The sequence below is a fragment of the Dermacentor andersoni genome, chromosome 4 (genome assembly GCF_023375885.2).
Source record: "Dermacentor andersoni chromosome 4, qqDerAnde1_hic_scaffold, whole genome shotgun sequence".
In the NCBI taxonomy this organism is placed as follows: Eukaryota; Metazoa; Arthropoda; class Arachnida; order Ixodida; family Ixodidae; genus Dermacentor; species Dermacentor andersoni.
Window position 1 is genome coordinate 84,222,669 of NC_092817.1, and position 20,153 is coordinate 84,242,821.

General features: G+C 46.8%; 1 protein-coding gene across 1 annotated transcript in view; it reads left to right on the forward strand.

Moving 5' to 3' along the window:
• Window positions 1-234: 234 nt before the first annotated feature.
• LOC129386256 (kelch repeat and BTB domain-containing protein 8-like) overlaps window positions 235-20,153 on the forward strand; it is a 28,728-nt gene continuing 8,809 nt past the window's right edge. Inside the window, exons 1-6 of the mRNA XM_055073986.2 lie at window positions 235-408; window positions 1,168-1,373; window positions 3,897-4,097; window positions 9,512-9,608; window positions 11,919-12,041; window positions 14,830-15,043. Coding sequence (XP_054929961.1) covers window positions 250-408; window positions 1,168-1,373; window positions 3,897-4,097; window positions 9,512-9,608; window positions 11,919-12,041; window positions 14,830-15,043 — 1,000 coding nt within the window. The 5' untranslated portion in view covers window positions 235-249. The remainder of the gene's footprint in view (window positions 409-1,167; window positions 1,374-3,896; window positions 4,098-9,511; window positions 9,609-11,918; window positions 12,042-14,829; window positions 15,044-20,153) is intronic.

Genomic DNA, 20,153 nt, shown 5'->3' on the forward strand with positions numbered 1-20,153 from the left:
TTTCATTTGCATGTAGCGCAAAGGCAGCTTATTAGTTATCGTGCAAACCTCGCAATAAACCTTAGCAGAACAATAACGAAACATTAACATTATTCTCACGTGGGACTACGTTGACGTAGGGCCAAGTTGACCCCAGCTAATTACCTGCACATGGACACCGCTTCCAGAGGTGCCGTCTTAGAAATTAAACGAATAAAAAAGTAACTAACTATATACGCCATAACAAGAGCTCATTACAGCCAGCTTTAAATGCAGTTGGAACTACAAGGAGTGTCTGGCGACGCCTTCCACGCACTGCTCGACTATATGTACTCTGGAAAACTGCACCTGACCTGCCAAAACATCGGGAAGCTGTACGTTACCGCTAGCATCCTCAAAATAGCCAGCGTCAAGAAGAAGTGTGCAAGGGTGAGCATGTTGAAAGAAGAGTTGCTGCTGATCTGGTCGTTTGTGATAATTTCCAAGCCAAGTAACATTTCACCTTTTTCTCTGTTTTCTTTTTCCGTAAACTGATAGTTGCGACACAACCGACACTTCGAGTGTCGTGAAAAAGTGACCACTTTTTTTTATCACTTTTTGTCCTGCCTCTTGTTTCGCACGCTGGCATTTGTCCATTATGAACGATTACGAGTAACTAGCCCTCTTTTCTCCTCTAGTGCAGGAATTAAATATTAATGGGTTTAAGAAATGGAATACGTAAGGTCGGCCAAGAATACGTAAAATTTATCTATGCTCGACGTCCCGCGAGCCACAGGGCACACATAGTAACATATTCGTGAGAAAAACTGGGGCCAAAGTCACAAAGCTTTTCGTTCTTAAGTGCCCTTTTCCATTTGCTGGCCGCCTTCGCTAATAATAATGCGTTTGACATTACGGCTGGATAAAATTTGCTCTTACGAAATGGCGTAGATAAGAGCTCTTACTTTTTGTGCGCGACATCGCGTCTTCCTAGAGTGCTATAGATACGCGTTCTTATTTTCATATCTCAACCCACCCCCTCATAAAAAAGAAAAATAAAATACGAGGAAAGACCTGGCATTAGACTGTGCCTCCCTTTCCCCGATATTCTTTCGTAAGAGTTATATACAGAAGGCTTTTTCTTTCAAGCCTAAAGATGGCGGACGCCCGTTTCCGTCGCATGTTCTCGTACGTCCGATGCCTGCGCAGATCCTGACCAAGTCTCCGTACGACCCAAAGCACGCGGTGTACGTCTACGTTACGGCGCGCAAGTACGGCTTGGCGTCGGTGTGCAAGCGGGCCCTGAAGCTGCTGCACCACCGACTGGAAGAGACGGTCACGTGCAAGCCGTTCCTCGACCTGGACGTCAACCAGGTGTGCGAGGTGCTCTCGGGCAACACCGTTGGCGCCAGAGGGTGAGTCCGCCGCTTCTCACAAGCACAGTCTCTACCTCGGTACATCACGGTCGAAGCTGCGATTTCCACTGTGTACGACCACCTCTGTGACCGAGGTCTTGTTGGACATCGCACTCACTGGTGGTCTTGAAGTGGGGCGGAGGGAATGTTGTTCGAGCGTCGGAACAGCCCACCACCACAGCCTCTCTTCCCAAGAGTTCGGGATACCAGTAGGGGGTTTGCGTTGAGACAACAACCACGTGATGCACTCAGGCGACGCTGGTTTTAGGCTGCCGTCGCGGATAGTGGCCGCAATGTAGCCGGTCGTCATGCAATTGCCGCGTGCTTGAATGCGTCGGGCTGTTTCTGTAGCCTTCGTTCACTAAAATTTGACGTGCCGACCTATAAGCAATGTGTTGTGAACTGTTTACACAGCTCCGGCCATAGGATGCATGATAAGTGCACAACATTCATTACAGCCTTCGCTGCACTGATTTCACAGGTGAACTTGGCCGCTGTGTGGCCGAGCCGAAAGTTCGTCTGCATTTCACACTAATTGCCACAGTTATTAAGTGCAACAGCTCCAATTCAGCAGTCATTTAGTATATTTATAGCGATTGTACAGTTCGCACGTGACTAGTTATCGTAGCGTCGTAATAAACAGCGCCGCTCGCCCAAATCCGTATAAGGCAGCAGCGATCCTTTCTTTTTTTTTTTTGCCGAGATTGAGAAATCTGGCAGCAGTAGTTGCGACATGCTGACCCGATTGCGAGGCCGAAGGCTGTGGCGTTTACGGGGCCGCACTTCGGCCGTGCTAAATGACCGCGCGGAATTGCAATGCCAATACACGAGACATCGCAGCATGCCGGAATGTTTTGTTTGCGTACCAAATTTTCATCTAGTTTGCTCCGATGAAATCGGGAGTGACGTAAGGTTTGACAAAAAAGTTGAAGCTCCTGCAGTCAAGGCCTCTACTCGTCGCCGCTTTCGTCTTGCGGTTGTCAACGACACGTCCGTGGGGCAGGCGCCGGAACATGCTAAAATAAGATTCGGGAAAACCAGCTTGCTTTTGAGGGGGCAGTTTTGTGGCGAACATGCTATGTGTGTGGCAGAGTACCACAGCAAGTTCAATCTTGCCTGAGCTTAGAGCGTGCGGCCCACGGATAGTTTACTTTTCACAAAAAAAAAATCGCGAGGAATTTTCGCGAGGAATAGAATTTTCTGAGAAAGACTGAAAAAGGTATGGCAATTTTATTAACAAACATTTTCTGTTTTCTTTCTCACTTTTTCTGTAGTTTCACTAGCATTTTCTGTTGATGGCCTTTTTCCGTCATTTCATAGAAAAAAAATTGTTCCAGTGTTTCATAGATTGCTTCCTTGTGGGAGGTAACATTTACTTCCCCTGATTACTGTACCTTTCATAGTAGATGAAAAAGTCGAATGTGGGGTCGCGGTTGTAACAAATCACACAGGCGCACTACACGGAACAAATGAGATATAGCAATACAGGAGGAGAGAAAACACCCGGCACTACTCGACACATCCGAGAGTCTACTCTACCGGAACTTGTAGCCACGCTCCGAGTGGCATGACTCGTGCGTAGAGCAGACTGTAACTGTCGCCGAAATTGAGACCAATTGATTCATGCATACGAGATAAATTTACCTATAGTTACGTGGCTGTTTGAAGCTGCACACAAATGTTAATTGAGGACAGTAAAGAGAGGAACAAATCTCGTTTCGCTCATTGTACTGATGACACATTTTGCCATTTACCCTGTAGAAACCATTTCTGTTAAAAGAAAAAGAAAACTTCATTTTTCAGTGTAACCAGAAAAAAAAAGATTATTGTTAAACTAAACAATTCCTCTTTTTTTCGTTGAAAGAAATTTTCTGTGGTAAGAACACAATTTATTTTCCGTTCGTGTGCGTGTGTGTGTTTTGTTCTGTCACTTTTTTTTTTTTGTACAGTGTACGCTAGTTCTGCTCTCGCAAGCACGTCTATCCTTCCCCATGGCGGTGGCAACGCAATGTTACGTTGTGCGCGCACAGGGTTGTTTGCGTTATTCAAAATGCCTATAGCAACATCCTGAGAAAGGAAAGGAGCATACGATCTTACTGAAAACACCCGCAACTTAGAGTCCTTGCTAAGCTTCTAATCAATGTAACAACAGCGCGTAGCTCCTACATGATGCGGTATTAAGTACACAGAGTTGAGCCCGTCTCTACACCGGCCGAGTGCTGGAGCTTCCTGTAACCACATGTGGGGTGGCGGCTGAACTGGAGAGTCAGGTCATTCGCGGGCTCCGAGCAACCGACATGACGCAATTACCAATACATCGAGTAATCAAAAGAGCCGTTGACCGTCGACATTGGCACCGTGTACCTCCAGCTTTAATGTATGCAAGCGTATTTCCTTCCCCTGACTACACATCCCGAGTCCAGCGCAGAGGATAAAGGAACACTCCGTCGGAGCTGTAGCGGGCCAATCGCTCCGGAATAGCGACGCCCCTCACTTGAGCGAGGTTCCCCGCAATGCGCGCAGTGAGATGGTGATGTTCTTGGCGGCCCTGCACTGGCTCAACCACAACTACCTGGAGAACGAGCCGTACGTGCTGAAGGTGATGCAGTGTGTCCGCTTCGGCACCATGAGCATCGAGGAGCTGCTGTGCTGCCTGCACCCGCCGCTCCTGCCCGGCATCATGGAGGTGCACGAGGTGCGCGCCCACATCCTGGCTGCCCTCTGGTGAGCGCGTTACGGCGCCGGAAACGCCAATGCGGAAGAAGAAAAAAATACGTTTATCTGTGGTAACGCATACGAAGCACTCGGTGCTGTTTTTAGAAGAAAAATAAACTTTATTTCGCGAGTGACTAAGATCATGTAAGAGTTCGACACACTCTGTTGTACTATCTACACAGCCGGCAAGATGCGCGTGTCCGGTGTACTGTGGTTGCATAATATATTCACGAAACGCGAGCTTGATTTGCATAGACATAGACTCGCATGTAGGCAATCACGTGGATCCAATAACGTGTACGGAGGTCAAGACACTTGCCCATAGAACGCGCAAGGTGCGTGCTCCTGACTGTTCTGGCGACATTAGCGATAACGAGGGTTCTGCGTCCTCGAATTTATCTGAAAGAAATTTGAGGGCACGTAGCCTTGAAATACTCGAGGATGGTTTTTTTCCTCGGACTTGCCAACGCATTTCGCCGTGAACACCGCAATGCATTACAGCTTCCGAAAAGGCCACACGCCAAAGCGCAACAAACTGGGCTGGATGTATAAAAACATACTCAAAACCAGGGGCGCTATAACGTAAAGCTATTCCAAACTTTTCTATTCCAATTCTGCAATCAGCCCTCCGTTATTGGTCAAAAACATTTTTGGACTACCCTTACTTCGCCTGTCTGTCACGCAACGTCACGAAAACCGTCATAGCTCTCCATCTCATATGACTTGTGCACACTGATTATGCATGATTAGACCGAACGAAAGAAAAATAGTTATTTCTGATTCGAAGCCTTTTTGCCATTATCTCTCCACTATTGGTCAAAAGTTTTATGGGTGCACCCACTTCACCTGCCTGTCACGCGACGTCAGAAAACCGCGAAAACTCACCACGTCAACGTGACGTGTAGGCGTTAAAGATGCATTAATATGCTGAACAAAAGTGAATTTTTCTCTGAATAGCCGCAGGGTGCCCCGTTCCGAAAGGAATGAAAGATGGCTGCCGCCGATCGCTCAGGCACTGGCTACCAGCCCCTGCCGGAAAGCATGGGTTTATTTACGTGTAATAAAACTTTGTGCGTGGCCGTGTAACGTTTTCGAGAACTTTCGGCACGTTTACGACCTCATTCTGCCAACTCTTCTTTCCTGAGGATCCGTTTTAGCGTCATTCCTAAGCTTCCGTTTCATGCCGCCGCGATTGTCGACGAGCCACCGCAAGCTAAGTAAGAGAAAGCGGACCAATCGCAGACGCCGGCACCACCCTCTTCATCCGGTTATCGATATTCAGTGCACTGGCTCGGCCCCATCGAATCCCTCTGCACTTGAGCATGCTTCTCGCCTCTTGTGAGCCAATTAGATAAGACAAGCCGCTCAGTACAGGCAATGTTATTCGTTTTTCAAGCAAGCAAAAGTGACCTCCTATGAACGAGGGGAGCATTCGAGTGGTTTGATCAGACAACCCTGCGGGTGACCGCCTGATGCTTGCGTCGGTGGTTACGCAAATTTGACGTCAGGAGATTGGAATAAAAACATATTGGAATAGTTTTACGTTATACGGCCCCAGTTTCCTCGCTAGGAAGTACATGAACAGAGCACTACTCGCCGCGCTGCATTGACCCGTTAGGCAACGCCACACTCGAATTTCCTCTTATTTCCTCTTTGTCAGAACGCACCATGAACACGCGCATACCTCTCCTGGATGAATGCCACGAGCGTGTCCTTTGTAACGGGAAAGCGGCTTTGAACAACCAAGGGCGCTATAACGTAAAGCTATTCCAAGCTTTTCTATTCCCATTCTGCAATCAGCACTCCTCGATTGGTTAAAAACTTTTTTGGACCACCCCACTTCGCCGGTCTATCGCGCGACCCCATGAACACCGCCATCGCCCCCCGTCTGATATGACGTGTACACGCTGATTACGCATGATTAAACTAAACAAAAGAAAAATGATTATTTCCGATTCGACGCCATTTCGCCATTAGTCCTCTGCTATTGGTCAAAACATTTCGGGCTGCGCCTACTGCGCCTCTCTGTCGCACGACGTCAGAAAACCGCGGAACCTCACCACGTCAACGTGACGTGTAGGCGTTAAAGATGCATTAATATGCCGAACAAAACTTAAGCTTTTCCTGAATAGCCGGAGACTTCCCGTTTCGAAAGGAATAGAAGATGGCTGCCCGCCGATCGCTCAGACACTGGCTGCTCGCACCTAGCGGAGAGCATGGGTTTATTTGCGTATAATAAAACTTCTTTGCGTGGCCGTACAACGTTATCGAGCCCTTTCGGCACGTTTACGACGTCGCTCTGCCAACTCTTATTTGCTGAGGATCCGTTTTAGCGGCATTTTTTATTTCCGTTGCACGCCGCCGCGATTTTCGACCAGCCACAGCAAACTAAGTAAGGGGGAGCGGACCAATCGCAGACGCCGACACCACCCTCTTCACCCGGTTATCTATTTTCACCGCGCTGGGTCGGCCAAATCGAACCGTCTCCACTTTAGAGTGCTCCTCACGTCCTATTAGATACGAAAAACAGCTCAATGTAAGCGATGGTATTCGTTTTGAAAGCAAACAGAAGTGACCTCCTATAAACGAATATCGATAGCATTTGATCTGGCTGTTCAAACAACGCTGCAATTCACCGCCTGATGCTTGCGTCGGCGGTTACGTAAACTTGACGTCAGCGGATTGGAATAAAAAGATATTGGAATAGTTTTACGTTATAGGGCCCCAAGTTTGATCTTTATGTTAGTATCGCAAATCTCGTAGCTATGAAAACTTATTTTATTCGCTCTCAAATGAAACAATGGACAGAAACCGAAGTTGAACTCAACGTGCTCTCAGCCTATGATAAATTTGGTTTTTACGTTTCCTTATTGTATGTATCGTCCCTACTTTTACGCCGCCTGTCCCGCAACCGCATTTTATAGGTTCTTTAATGCCTGGTTACGAGAGCGCCAGCATTTGCCGGATGTCATCTGACATGGACTTTGTGCAGTATCAAGCATATGATGCGAAATAAGTTGTTGAGCCGACGGTGTTCTGGCGCATACACGCCGACGACTGGCCTTTCATTTCACGTTGTGCACTGTATGTGCTAGCCTTCCCAGTATATAGTGCGAACGTGGAAAAGGCGTTCTCTCTAAAGTCAATGCGTCCTTCAAAGCATAAAGACACATTGGAATTGTTTGTTCCAGACTCCAGTGCTGTGTATGTTCAGTGTAGTGAACAAGGAAAAGCGTGCCACGATTGAGCATTGCAAACATTTAAACGTATGTTTGTATATATTACAAGTTGTAAACAGCAACAATGATCCCGGAACCAGTTGCTCAATTCATCTGTTTCAGTACTGACAGTCTGTTCTTGTATTAGAGAACAGTTGCCTAAGTTTTTGAAGAAATAAATAAAAAAAAACAGAAAAAAACTCCGATTTCGAGTCTTGTCCCTGTATGCGTATTTGAAACGTGCCGTAAAAGTTTGAATTTCCTTTGAAAAGTATTAACTCCGGAAAACAAACTACAAATTTGTACAAAAATAAATTCCGAAAACGCAGAGCGCTATAGCGATAACACGTAGTTCAAAACTGGCTGGATTTGGCCAAGCACGGCAATTTTTACAATTGCTTTGACTCCTCTCGTCCTGCTTCCAGCCCAATGCTTTGCCAGCTACATTGGCCGACGGGAGCTCGTTCTATACAAGTGTCTTGACCATACAAATGATGTGTTACAGATATGCACACGTGTACAAGGGTTGCGAGGCAAATACCCATATGTAGTGCATTGCACGCTCTATCGACACAAAACCGAGGCAATAAATAAGTGCATTCAATGTGTATACATGGTATTGCGACCGACAAGAATCGGTGCGTCCGCCTACCAAAACCGGGCATGCGAAAAACAATAATCACGCTCCCGTCAGAGACGGACACCAAAGGACAAGGCCACAGCCGAAGGAATTCCTCTTGGCCGAAGAATAGCTTTGCTCCCAAAATAGAAGATCGCAACGCACCCGCTCTCAGATAAAAGAGAGAGCAGGGTGACGCAGCAACCACCTCGCAGAGTTTGCGCCATAGGCAGTTCGCACCGACAACAACGAGAAGGCGCGCGAAGCGTCACCGCGAACACCTGCCGGAAGAAATGAAAAGACTGCGAAATCCGGCGTGCACGGCCCTTCAGAATACCTGAGCAACGCCACATTACCTCGTAGCATACTGATTCGACTCCTGAGGGGGTCAGTTCGGACACGTTACTGACTAGACCATTCTCCACTGCTATGGGCTGTTGAGAGCACACCCCACCCAAGGCGCCACATGATGTCAGTGAGACGGACCTGTAGAACAAATGCCGTTAGTGCTCCCCATGACACATGAATGGAGCGAGCATGACGTCCTGGATGAACTATAGTGGAAGCAGTAAGGTCACTGTTGTAAGCAACGAGATTGTTAAGTACTCCTGGACAGGTCAGCTACGCATGGCCATAAAAAAGTCACATTTGTTCCATAGAATCCCGCGAGCATTAATGGCTAGGCGTCCTTGTTGAGATGCACTGTTGAGATGCTATATGTGCCTTAAAGAGAGAGACAGAGAGAAAAAACGTTTAATAATATGAATCAGTCAAAAATGGTGCTTCTTTCTTCACCCACGGCGGGTGATCTCATCAGCCCAGATAGCCATTGGCATTTTGCTGCTTCTCTGGCCTGGTTCACTAGCTTACGCTGCCCCTCCAAGCCTTAAGTTAAATTATTTTAATTTAATTTGCGAATTTTTGTTTATGCATATTGATCTCCCGTTGAAGTAATGCCCACCTCATCGAGTAACCTAGTTGGAGGGTCAGAATTGCGCTATCTGCCGCAGGCGATTTTGAAAAATTTGGTACCGCTAAAGAAATAAAAAAAAAAACTGGTGTATGTAATACGTTCGGATTTAGCGAAGCGCTAGAAAAAAGCTCAGGTATAGTGAAGGAATTGTTCCCGATACAGTGAAGCATTTGCAAAGTTTGGGGTAAACCTCGGACAAGTGGGAGAAGACCATACGAAGCCCGCTACTCCAAGACCAGCGATGGGCCGTCCAGCAGGCCCGCGCAGCGGCCGCCAGGTACCCCTGTCGGTCTCTGTGGGGGACACGCCCGCTGCGCGCTGACGGGCATCCTGCAGGAGCTTTAATAAAGTTTATCCAATCCAACTTCGGGCAGGTGGCAAACGAGATCCCTTGGACTGGCTTTGACCACGCCCTGAAATGGTTTGCTGTCTTGGATGTATGAGTTGCTCGTATTTCCACATCTGCGAAGGTTTGTTTGAGACGAACGCTCGCCCAAGCCTAGGGACGAACATTGGGAACAGCGCATGCGATAAGCTATTTGATAGGGCCACCCTAAGCGTGAGTGCCCCTGTTCTAAAGCTTTCTATTGATGGCGCGTGACACCAATTTCAGCTACAAGGTTGCGGCTATGTACAACCAGCAGCACCTATTCCCTGCGCCACAGCTCAAGGCACGGTACTTCAAGCTGGATGGACCAATCACGCTGTGGGTAAGCGTAAATGTGTGTGTGTGTGTTTTTTTTAATTTTGTCCTACTCTGAATGTTCAGTCTATACCTACTTTTTGCATGAAAACAGTATCAACCTTCAGCTAGGGATGAAGCAACGCTGCGGTTCCAGTTAACAGTTTCCTAAAAGCTTTCTTGTAGCAAGTTGGGGTGACCTTAAGTGCAACGCCCATGTATTCATTCGCACATTTATTTTAGTGACGGATATCTCGAAAATGATTCCAGTCTTTTCTGCCACACTGGCATGACATTTCACTGCTGCTCTTCTCTACTTCAGTTTTGCAATTACAATATGTGCATTAAAGCGGGTAATGAATAATTATTTATTGGCTAATTTTAGTTAGTTACCTGACAATCTCGGTTTCTAATGCAGGCAATTTTCCCGTTTTCCTCAAATCTACCAGGAAAGGCAGGAAAGCGCTGTCTGTCCCGCACTGTTACATTTTAGTCTGTACAAAGAAAAACCCGTTTAATGAAATCAAGACGGCCTGCAATAAGCCTATAGATAATCTATGAACAGTTTAAATTAGCTGTTATAAGATTGTTAAGCTATACTTATTTTTTTAGAATACCACGACTGCAAAACTGTGTATGCACCTTTGTACCGCTTTTGTGCTGTTCTGCGAGTTTGTCAAATGGCCACAGAAGGCCGCCACACAGATGAAGGCATTATTCGCAGCTTCACGGGTTCCGCTTGAACAAACAACTCGTTGACTCGGTCTCCTCAGCGCAGGCCCTTCAAAAGTGTCTTATCAACCTTTCCCGTCACTATACTCACTAATTACGTAATGAACGATAAATCGATGCCTGTACTCACCAACAAGGCCGTTCGCCGCCTAATATAACCAGGACGAAAATAAACTCTCAATGACTGCCCCCTTCAATTCGTTACATGCTACCCTTATCTTGGCGTTCATATAATTAACGACCTTTCTTGGAAGCAGCATGTACAATACCTAATTTCTACAGCTAACCGCTCCTTAGGATACTTGAAGATAAATTTTTCGCTTGCACCTGTTTCATCAAAATGCCTGTTGTACATAACTTACGTCCGCCCCCAATTAGAGTATGCCTCATCCGTTTGGAATCCTCATTAGGTCACATTAATTAACGAAATCGAATCAGTACAAAATCGCTCTGTTCGTTTCGCCCTAGCTAACTACCATCGCATTGCTAGTGTTACAATAATGAAGAGTACCCTTCAAATCCCATTATTATCTCTTCGCAGAAAGGAATCACGCATTTCCCTTTTCAATAAAATCTACTACCACAACGCATCTCTTTGCCCTCTTTGGATCCACCTTGCGCCTTATTATTCGGCTCGTCGTGATCACGTAGATAAAGTTAACGTACCCCGTCATAACACCGTCGCGTGCTCACAATCATTCCTTCCTAGGACTTCAATCGACTGGAATAATCTACCTACATCATTACTAAGCATCACTGACCCGTGCACTCGTTTTAAGAATGCACTAATCAACATGGAATAATGTATGGTAGCAAATGGTATAATTACGTGCTGATTCATGGGCATTGTCTGCCTGGTAAAGTGTAGTATTTGTGTACTTAATTACTTCATATTATGTGTCTTTTTCCGGTTGTTATGTATATATTACTAGTTTTTTTTTTTCAATAGCCTCTTTTATTCTCTGCACTGTGAATTCCTAGAATTAATTCTGTATTTTTTTTTACTCTCTCAATGTATTCTCGCCCCTTCTCTCTGCAATGTACAACAATGTGCCTTGAGGTTTTGGAATACATTACGTAACCGCGCAAACGACAACGGACGAAGAAGGAAACACACGGGACATAATCACATACACAGGCCATAAACGACAACGAAGTCGTTTGCGCGGTTACTTAAGGCGTTCCAATATCGACCATCAACTAGCCCGCCTCTCCTTGTTAAATATTTTACCTTGAGGGTCTCACAAATAAATAAATTGCGTGCTTTAACGCCCCGAAACCGCACTGTGGGTTAGAGGAACACCGCGGGATAAGCTGGTGGTTGATTTTTACCACAAGGTTTTCTTAAACGTTCACCTGAATCTAAGTGCAAGAGCGTTTTTTGCAATTTCATTCCCAATCGAAATGTAACCACCACCCCGGCCGGGGCTCAGTGAAGATTCCGCGATTAATTAATCCCAGTTACATTCGTGCTGCTCAGATACTCTGTTGTGCCTCGTCGTTCTGGCGAGGTGGCGTAGCAGTGCGTCTTTAATACGCGTATAAGTAAGTGTGTGGGTACAAACAAACTTCCCGCTTTATTTCACTGGCTTCATGCCCGTTTCAGGACCTCAACTTATTCAGCACAATCAAGAATCCGCCCGTAGCAGCGCCTCCTGCCGCGTATCCGAAGTACCTCAACGATGCCAGCGCCAACATCCTTCGGAAAGCACCGCCGCTCACCTTACAGGTATACATGGGCAGCGACTGATAACCCCTCTCTCTCTCTCTCTCTCTCTCTCTCTCTCTCTCTCTCTCTCTCTCTCTCTCTCTCTCTCTCTCTCTCTCTCTCTCTCTATCTATCTATCTATCTATCTATCTATCTATCTATCTCTCTCTCTCTCTATCTCTCTCTCTCTCTCACACACACACACACACACTCACTCACTCACTCACTCTCACTCTGATATTCCACAAAATGAGGGGTTTTGGATTTAAATAACATCCATTTTCATTTGTGGTTCACTCGTGTTCCGGCTGTTGTGCATTTGTGGGCGCAGTTTATCTCTAGCTTTCCTTGCATCTTCATTTTTCGGATGCTCTGATTTTGGGTATAAAGTGTGTGTGTTTCCCAACTAAATCAATAGGTATGTATGAATTGGTGAGAAAAAAATGTAGCAGAATACATAGAAGATTATCGTCAACGTCAGCGATAGCTTTAATGTGTGGCTTGCTGAATATCCCCAGGCCATTCAGGAGTCGCGACACCTTATGGGTGCATCAGCAGACCTACGAAGTGGCAATCCAACTCTCAACCACAATGCCGAATGAAACCATGATATAGTATATCTCTTTGTAATCACCGGTGTCGCAGCACCCCAGTTGAAACTCCGTAGCAGTTCTCTCTCCCCCCCCCCCCCCCCCCCGCTCCAACCCCATTCCTAATATCCTGGCTGAAACTTTGTAGCAATGGCTATCCATCAAGCTGCCGCGTTCGGCGAACAGTTGTCAATGATGGAGCGCTACCGATTTAACGTAGTTAAGGCTACGTACCCCTTGTGTCACCTTGGCACATTCACTCTAGTGTGATTGATCAAGGAACGAGCGCGTAGCAATAATCACATACTCGGTTACCTAAGTCTGTATACTGGGCCAAACAGCTGCCAGCAGCAAGTTGTGTATTCAGACCCAGTGACCCACGTATGTTGTCTGCTCAGCGAGATAGCAGCAAGCACATACCTGGAAACCCAAATTGACTCTTCTCCCATAAATAGGTAGAAACATACCAACCGCAGAGTGGGGGGAAAAGGCCAAAAGGCGCTATCGCTTCAAAAAAATTTCCGCACTTGAGTTGTGCAATGTTCTATACACAGCCGATGAAATGGCCGTGACAGACAGTTGGTGGACTACGTAAGGTCCTCGTACCATGGTCAGTATTGCCTATAAGGTACATGTAAGGTGCTACATAAGGCAAAGGCACTGTATAGATATTGAACTGCGTGTAGGCGTGTGTCTTCGCACATTTAATCAAAAGTAGTTTTCGTGATCGCTACACAGGGCGTTTCGGCGAAAACTGAGTAATTCCTAAAAGCAGTAAACTACAGATGAAAGGGTTATTACAATGGTGACACATTACTGAAACACCTAATAGAAGAGGGAGAAGAATATACATGGGAACAAAGTAGTCTATCTAACATTTATAAGTGGTCGGCGAGTGTCTAACTTATCTGTTTACTGTGGATTTTGGAGATTCAATACGGTGGGAGCTCTGGATTAATTGAACACATGGAGCTCCTTAACCTGCGCCGATAGGCAGGCTATACTTTAGTTAGGATTCCGTCATAATTCTGCCTTTGCGACCTCAATCCAAACTCTACCTTCGGCATTCGACCGACGTAATGATTTCGTGAGAGCTGCCACGTATCTCGACGACCACGAGTTCAGAAATTTCTAATATGCGTTGTGCTTGCTCTATTTTTTTTTTTTTACATCCCTCTCTATGGACCGTACATAATGAAGCTGAGCGCCGAACCGCGCCCACTCGTTGAAGGTTCAATACTATGGGCGTGTCATGTCATGGCTGCGCAGCCTTCCTGACTTTCTTTTTTTTTTCTTTTTTACATGTCCCCTCTCGTGGAGTCGTCTATCATTTCGTGACCCTTACAGGTTTAACGATTGCGAACAGACTATGCCATGCTCGGCTATTCTCTCTGCAACTAACATTGACAACATCTTCGCCCTCCATCGTTTTATTTAGCGCTATGATTGGAAGATATAAACAAACTATATTATTAGAGCGACACTAAACTCCAAACTAGTTCTGACTGCAGAAACATTCTCTCGAAGATTTGTTTTCTTCATTGGCGTAAAAAAATTAAAACAAAACTTCCTTTTTTTTTCGAGCGCGTAAGCGTTTTATGGCTGGGTCTGTCGGAGGTTCCCGGTATTAGGGTGAAACGGAAACAACATCATCAACAGTGAACAACAACAGTGATCATACGTTTTCGGCGCTCCTTATATCGTTAATTGCCTTGAGACGATTGAAGCGCTCATTGACGCTCACAAACCCACTGACGCATAAGAACTCCATCTTTGTCCATTCCTAACCCTGACCATAAGTTGGGACAAGCGAAACTTTAAAGAGCTTCCTTCAATTTCTAATTTCTGAGTCGCAGTGTGGTACCTGGTTTAGCGGTGTATCACGCCAACCCTGAATGAATCTGTTGAGAGAAAGCGCCGCATCGACGACTAAGGAGTAGATGGGCCAACTTAGGTTGCACCGCCAGAGGAAGCGACAGTCAGTCTTCTAGGCTCTTCTAAACAAGCAAGGAACGCCGCGATTGTGCTAGTCTCGCAGACTAGGGCCGTCGCTGACCGCGTATTACTCGCACGCCTCCTTTCCACAAGAAGACATAGTTTGCGACCCATCGAGGCTCAGCCATTTTTCCTTAAGTCCCCCCTCAAACGTCCCCATCTTCTCGTTCTTCTCTCGCACATTCACGTGGCACCGGTTCACAGCAGCACTTGCGACTGCACAGTTTCCATCTCAGCGGGAACCCGTGTTCCACGGCGATCCCTTGGCCGACTACCTGCTCCGCAACCGGGCCGAGATCCCGCTGTCGGCGTGGAGCGACGACCCGTACGAGGGCCTCGGCGCCTGCAGCTCGGGAGCGCACGCACGCGACCCGCGCTCGCCGGTTTTGCTCGTCGTGGGTGGTTTCGACCCGGACGCACCAGGCGACACCGCCGTCGGTACGTGTGCTCAGCACCGTCCAAACTTTTTTTTATATATTCGAATGGTGGGCTCTGGAATGCATAACCGATGCATTTTGGACGAATCGGATTTCAAAAAATGATTATGGGGTGTTACGTGCCAAAACCACGATATGATTGTGAGGCACGCCGTACAGTGAGCGGGACTCCCGATAACTTTCGTCCACCTTGGGTTCTCTAACGTGCTCCCAATGAACAGTACACGGGCGTCTTGCATTTCGCTCCCGTCGAAATGCGGCCGCCGCGGCCGGGATTGGATGGCCCGGCCTCGGAATTAGTAGCGCAGCGCCATAGCCACTACGCCACCACGGCGGGTATAGACGAGTCGGACCCATTTCGCTTTGAAGAAAATGAGTTAAAGAAAAATGCGGAGATGAAAACACGGAAAGAGAATGCGCACCCTGCGTTGTTTCCGTCCTTGTGAGTTCTCGCGCCGCGATTATTCAAAGTAAATGTTGGCGAAGAATTTCCTGATCGTAGCGTCAGCTGCAGGCCTCGAGAAAGCACTGTGCGAAGCGTGGAACGAGAACCTACCACCTCATTCTCAGATAAGAAGTCATTTCAAGCACGCAAGCTGTGTCGCCGCTACAATCAGAAGCGCACCGTTCGCGCTCCTTAAACAAGTGTGCTTTAGTCCGCGCTGTCACACGCAAAAGCAGCCAGTTTTGTTCATGGTTATGTTGCGCTCAGTTTTACAAACACGATATTAAGGAAGGACAGGACGTGGACGGACGCAGCGCAAACTACCAACTGTTTAATACTGTTAAAGAACGCGCTTATATACAAGGAGATGTGGTGCGGGGGGGGGGGGGGGGGGGGGTTACATATAAAAAGATATGACAAGGTGACGACATGTGATCATAGTTTGGGTCAGGCATACATCGTTCACATGCACCCGTTCGCACTGGCAAACTCGACCTCAGCTTTGATAAGCGCGATAGACGGAGTGCTTACGCACATCTCTTTTTCTTTAGCTATCGCAAGCGCCTCCCATATTTCTCGCTCCGTTTTTGTTTTTGATGTTCCAATGACTGTGGTGCTTTCTAGTAGCGGGGAGCATTTGCATTGTTTGCAATGTGCGGCCAAGTTGCTAGGTGCTGTCAGAAGTTGGCACGTGTATTTGTGCTCCCGTAATCTATCATTTAGACAACGCCCAGTTTGTCCAATGTATACTTTCCCGCAATCTAGTGGGATTTTGTAAACAACTGATGTAGCGCATTGCACGTACTTTTTCACGTGCTTAGTCTGACAGACCGTAGCACTGGGGTTGGCCTCTGTGGGTCCTGCGTTCACCCTCTTGCACATGCCTTTTAGTTTTTGCGGGGCGGAGAACAGAACTTGAACATCATGGCGTTGGGCTGTCTTTCTTATTCTATGTGACAAGCCATGGATGTAAGGCAACACCACGCGTTTTTTCAACTTTTTCTGTGTTTTCTGCCTTTTCCTGTTGGCTCTGATTTCGGGCAACAAGTTTTCACAGATTTGCACCACCATGCTGTTCGGGTACCCGCTGTTTCTTAAGCGGCTTACTTGCAAATCGATGCTCTCCCTCACAGCATGGCGGCATGATTTTTCAATTGCTTGACTGATGCAAGCCTTGGCGATGCCTCTTTTTATGATTTTAGAGTGGCAAGAGTCATACCTCAGAATTTCTTTTTCTCCTCTGGTTTTGTAGCACCAGCAGATGTGGGAGCCTCTGAGCCTAATGTTTATATCAAGGTACTGCAATCGACCATCGGGTAGGAGTCTCGTACGTGAACTCTAAACCTTCATGCGCTTTTTTGAACATGCTGATAACAGTTTCTACGCTAAATGGGTCGGTTTGGTTTTCTTTCATGCACACCAAATAATCGTCAACATATCTGAAACAGGTAGTTATGTTAGTTTCTCCAAACAAGGCGGCAAGTTTTCTGTCTCCCACACTCAAAAATAAGTCGGAAAGCACGGGAGCTATACAAGAACCAATAGCGATGCCATCCTTCTGCTCATACACACTGTCACCATATTCGATAAACGCACCATGTAGATAAAGTTTTAACAAGTTCACAAAACTAGAAATACTGCACTTGGACACGTCCTGAAATTTGGTGTAGCCCAGCGTGTCGATGGCTTCTTCTACTGCTTGTACCACCGCTGGCCTCGGGACACTGAAGAACAAGTCCTTCACGTCGATTGAAAAACAAGACGTCGGCGGGCTACTCTTTAGTGTTGCAATAACTTCGTCAGAGTTGCGGATCAAGAACGGGTCGTCGAAAGGTAAAGAGTTCAAGCAGGCCTGAAGGTAGTCCGCGATGCATCTTTGCCAGGTCCCGCGATCTTCAACGATCGTCCTAAAAGGGATTCCCTCTTTGTGGGTGTGGGTGTGGGTGTGTATTTTTGAGTGTGGGAGACAGAAAACTTGCCGCCTTGTTTGGAGAAACTAACATAACTACCTGTTTCAGATATGTTGACGATTATTTGGTGTGCATGAAAGAAAACCAAACCGACCCATTTAGCGTAGAAACTGTTATCAGCATGTTCAAAAAAGCGCATGAAGGTTTAGAGTTCACGTACGAGACTCCTACCGATGGTCGATTGCAGTACCTTGATATAAACATTAGGCTCAGAGGCTCCCACATCTGCTGGTGCTACAAAACCAGAGGAGAAAAAGAAATTCTGAGGTATGACTCTTGCCACTCTAAAATCATAAAAAGAGGCATCGCCAAGGCTTGCATCAGTCAAGCAATTGAAAAATCATGCCGCCATGCTGTGAGGGAGAGCATCGATTTGCAAGTAAGCCGCTTAAGAAACAGCGGGTACCCGAACAGCATGGTGGTGCAAATCTGTGAAAACTTGTTGCCCGAAATCAGAGCCAACAGGAAAAGGCAGAAAACACAGAAAAAGTTGAAAAAACGCGTGGTGTTGCCTTACATCCATGGCTTGTCACATAGAATAAGAAAGACAGCCCAACGCCATGATGTTCAAGTTCTGTTCTCCGCCCCGCAAAAACTAAAAGGCATGTGCAAGAGGGTGAACGCAGGACCCACAGAGGCCAACCCCAGTGCTACGGTCTGTCAGACTAAGCACGTGAAAAAGTACGTGCAATGCGCTACATCAGTTGTTTACAAAATCCCACTAGATTGCGGGAAAGTATACATTGGACAAACTGGGCGTTGTCTAAATGATAGATTACGGGAGCACAAATACACGTGCCAACTTCTGACAGCACCTAGCAACTTGGCCGCACATTGCAAACAATGCAAATGCTCCCCGCTACTAGAAAGCACCACAGTCATTGGAACATCAAAAACAAAAACGGAGCGAGAAATATGGGAGGCGCTTGCGATAGCTAAAGAAAAAGAGATGTGCGTAAGCACTCCGTCTATCGCGCTTATCAAAGCTGAGGTCGAGTTTGCCAGTGCGAACGGGTGCATGTGAACGATGTATGCCTGACCCAAACTATGATCACATGTCGTCACCTTGTCATATCTTTTTATATGTAACCCCCCCCCCCCCCCCCCGCACCACATCTCCTTGTATATAAGCGCGTTCTTTAACAGTATTAAACAGTTGGTAGTTTGCGCTGCGTCCGTCCACGTCCTGTCCTTCCTTAATATCGTGTTTGTAAAACTGAGCGCAACATAACCATGAACGTTCACCAACTAGCCCCCTTCATTGCTTCACTAAAAGCCAGTTTTGTGTTGCCCGGCCGCGCAGTGCTTTTGCGAGGCTACCTGCTCAGCTGCCGTTAGTTCTAAGCAGCGATGCTAACAGTAGCAGTCTGCTGATTTTCTGTGCTAAATCCGAGGTCAGCATGTGAGCGTCACACGGTAAAAGATGCGACGCCTTATAATGCGTTAGCATTCTTAGGGTACCTCACGCACTTTTTAGGGGCTATGTGTTTATCAAACTTTATTTATATTTGTATCTACGTATCTATGTTTGTATCTAACCGTCTTCCCGCCTACCTGGCTCACTGAGTAGTCAGTGGTCGAATGGGCGCACAGTACTACGCACATCAATATTAGAGCGTGTAACTGCTGCGGCTACCCTATGTCCCGACGGCGCAATGTCCATCCAATCGAATGGGCTCAGAAAAGTATGCTTTCCCCTCATACAGAAGGTTAGTGTGGAGAAGCCAGATTTACAGTTCAATTTTTTAGTGAACACGCGAACACGCGTAGGCATGACCATTTTTTCGCAGGAGTAGCCACTACAATATCTACGGTTGTACCAACTGTAATATAGGCAGCGTAACCATGGCTACGACTGACCAGACGTGTATTCCAGGTTTCAGCCCTGCAGTGAAAGTTTCGAGTTATTGCAGGTAGCTTAAAAGGTACTCTGAGGAGGTTGTAGAATAGGAAGATTTACGGTGGTTTAGAAGGCTGGGGGCCGCAGTATAATTCAACTTACTGGAGTTACATTCTTCATGGTATGCCTAGAAGTGCCGCAATCGACTTTTAAGCTTTCTTCGAAGCTCCACTCCTTTCGCGCCCCGAGCGTAGCGGCGATAAAACCGGCCGCTAGGATGACGCCAACACAGGGGTCACGCGAGCGTTCTACTTGAATCGCGCGCCTCGCCGATACCCACGATGACGTCGCGATCGTCTTCGTAACATCAGAGCTCGTCAACTCACCCGCGGCGTCGGCCGCAAACGCTGCTACTCGTTCTGGCTAGATTAAAAGCTACTTGCGGTGAAATGTGGCCTGTTAAACTACGATTTTCGCATTCAGGGATGAAAAAAATTATAGTATTTAGCTAGAAGCTCACTTTTTTTTAGGTGCTTCGCTTTCCTTTTTTTAGCGGTATAGTTTGAGCAGTATTGCTCAAATTCTAGCACTCGTATTCTACTGTAAGGTTCCTCCACTCAAAGCTCCACCTCGACTCGAGAAAGTTGGTCGCAGCGCCGCCCCTCGGCAGCAGTGGTCGTTGCGTTTCATTGACGCACTACGGTCGTTATTGAGAAGCATTGTGGCTTCTTCGATGGAGAGGCGCGTTGAACTCGGTGAAGTGGAGGGAGAGCTTAGAGTCGAGGACCGTTTGAGAATACGAGGGCAGGTCTCGCCACGAGTAATATTCAGAAGACAATCTACATGCGCTATATTA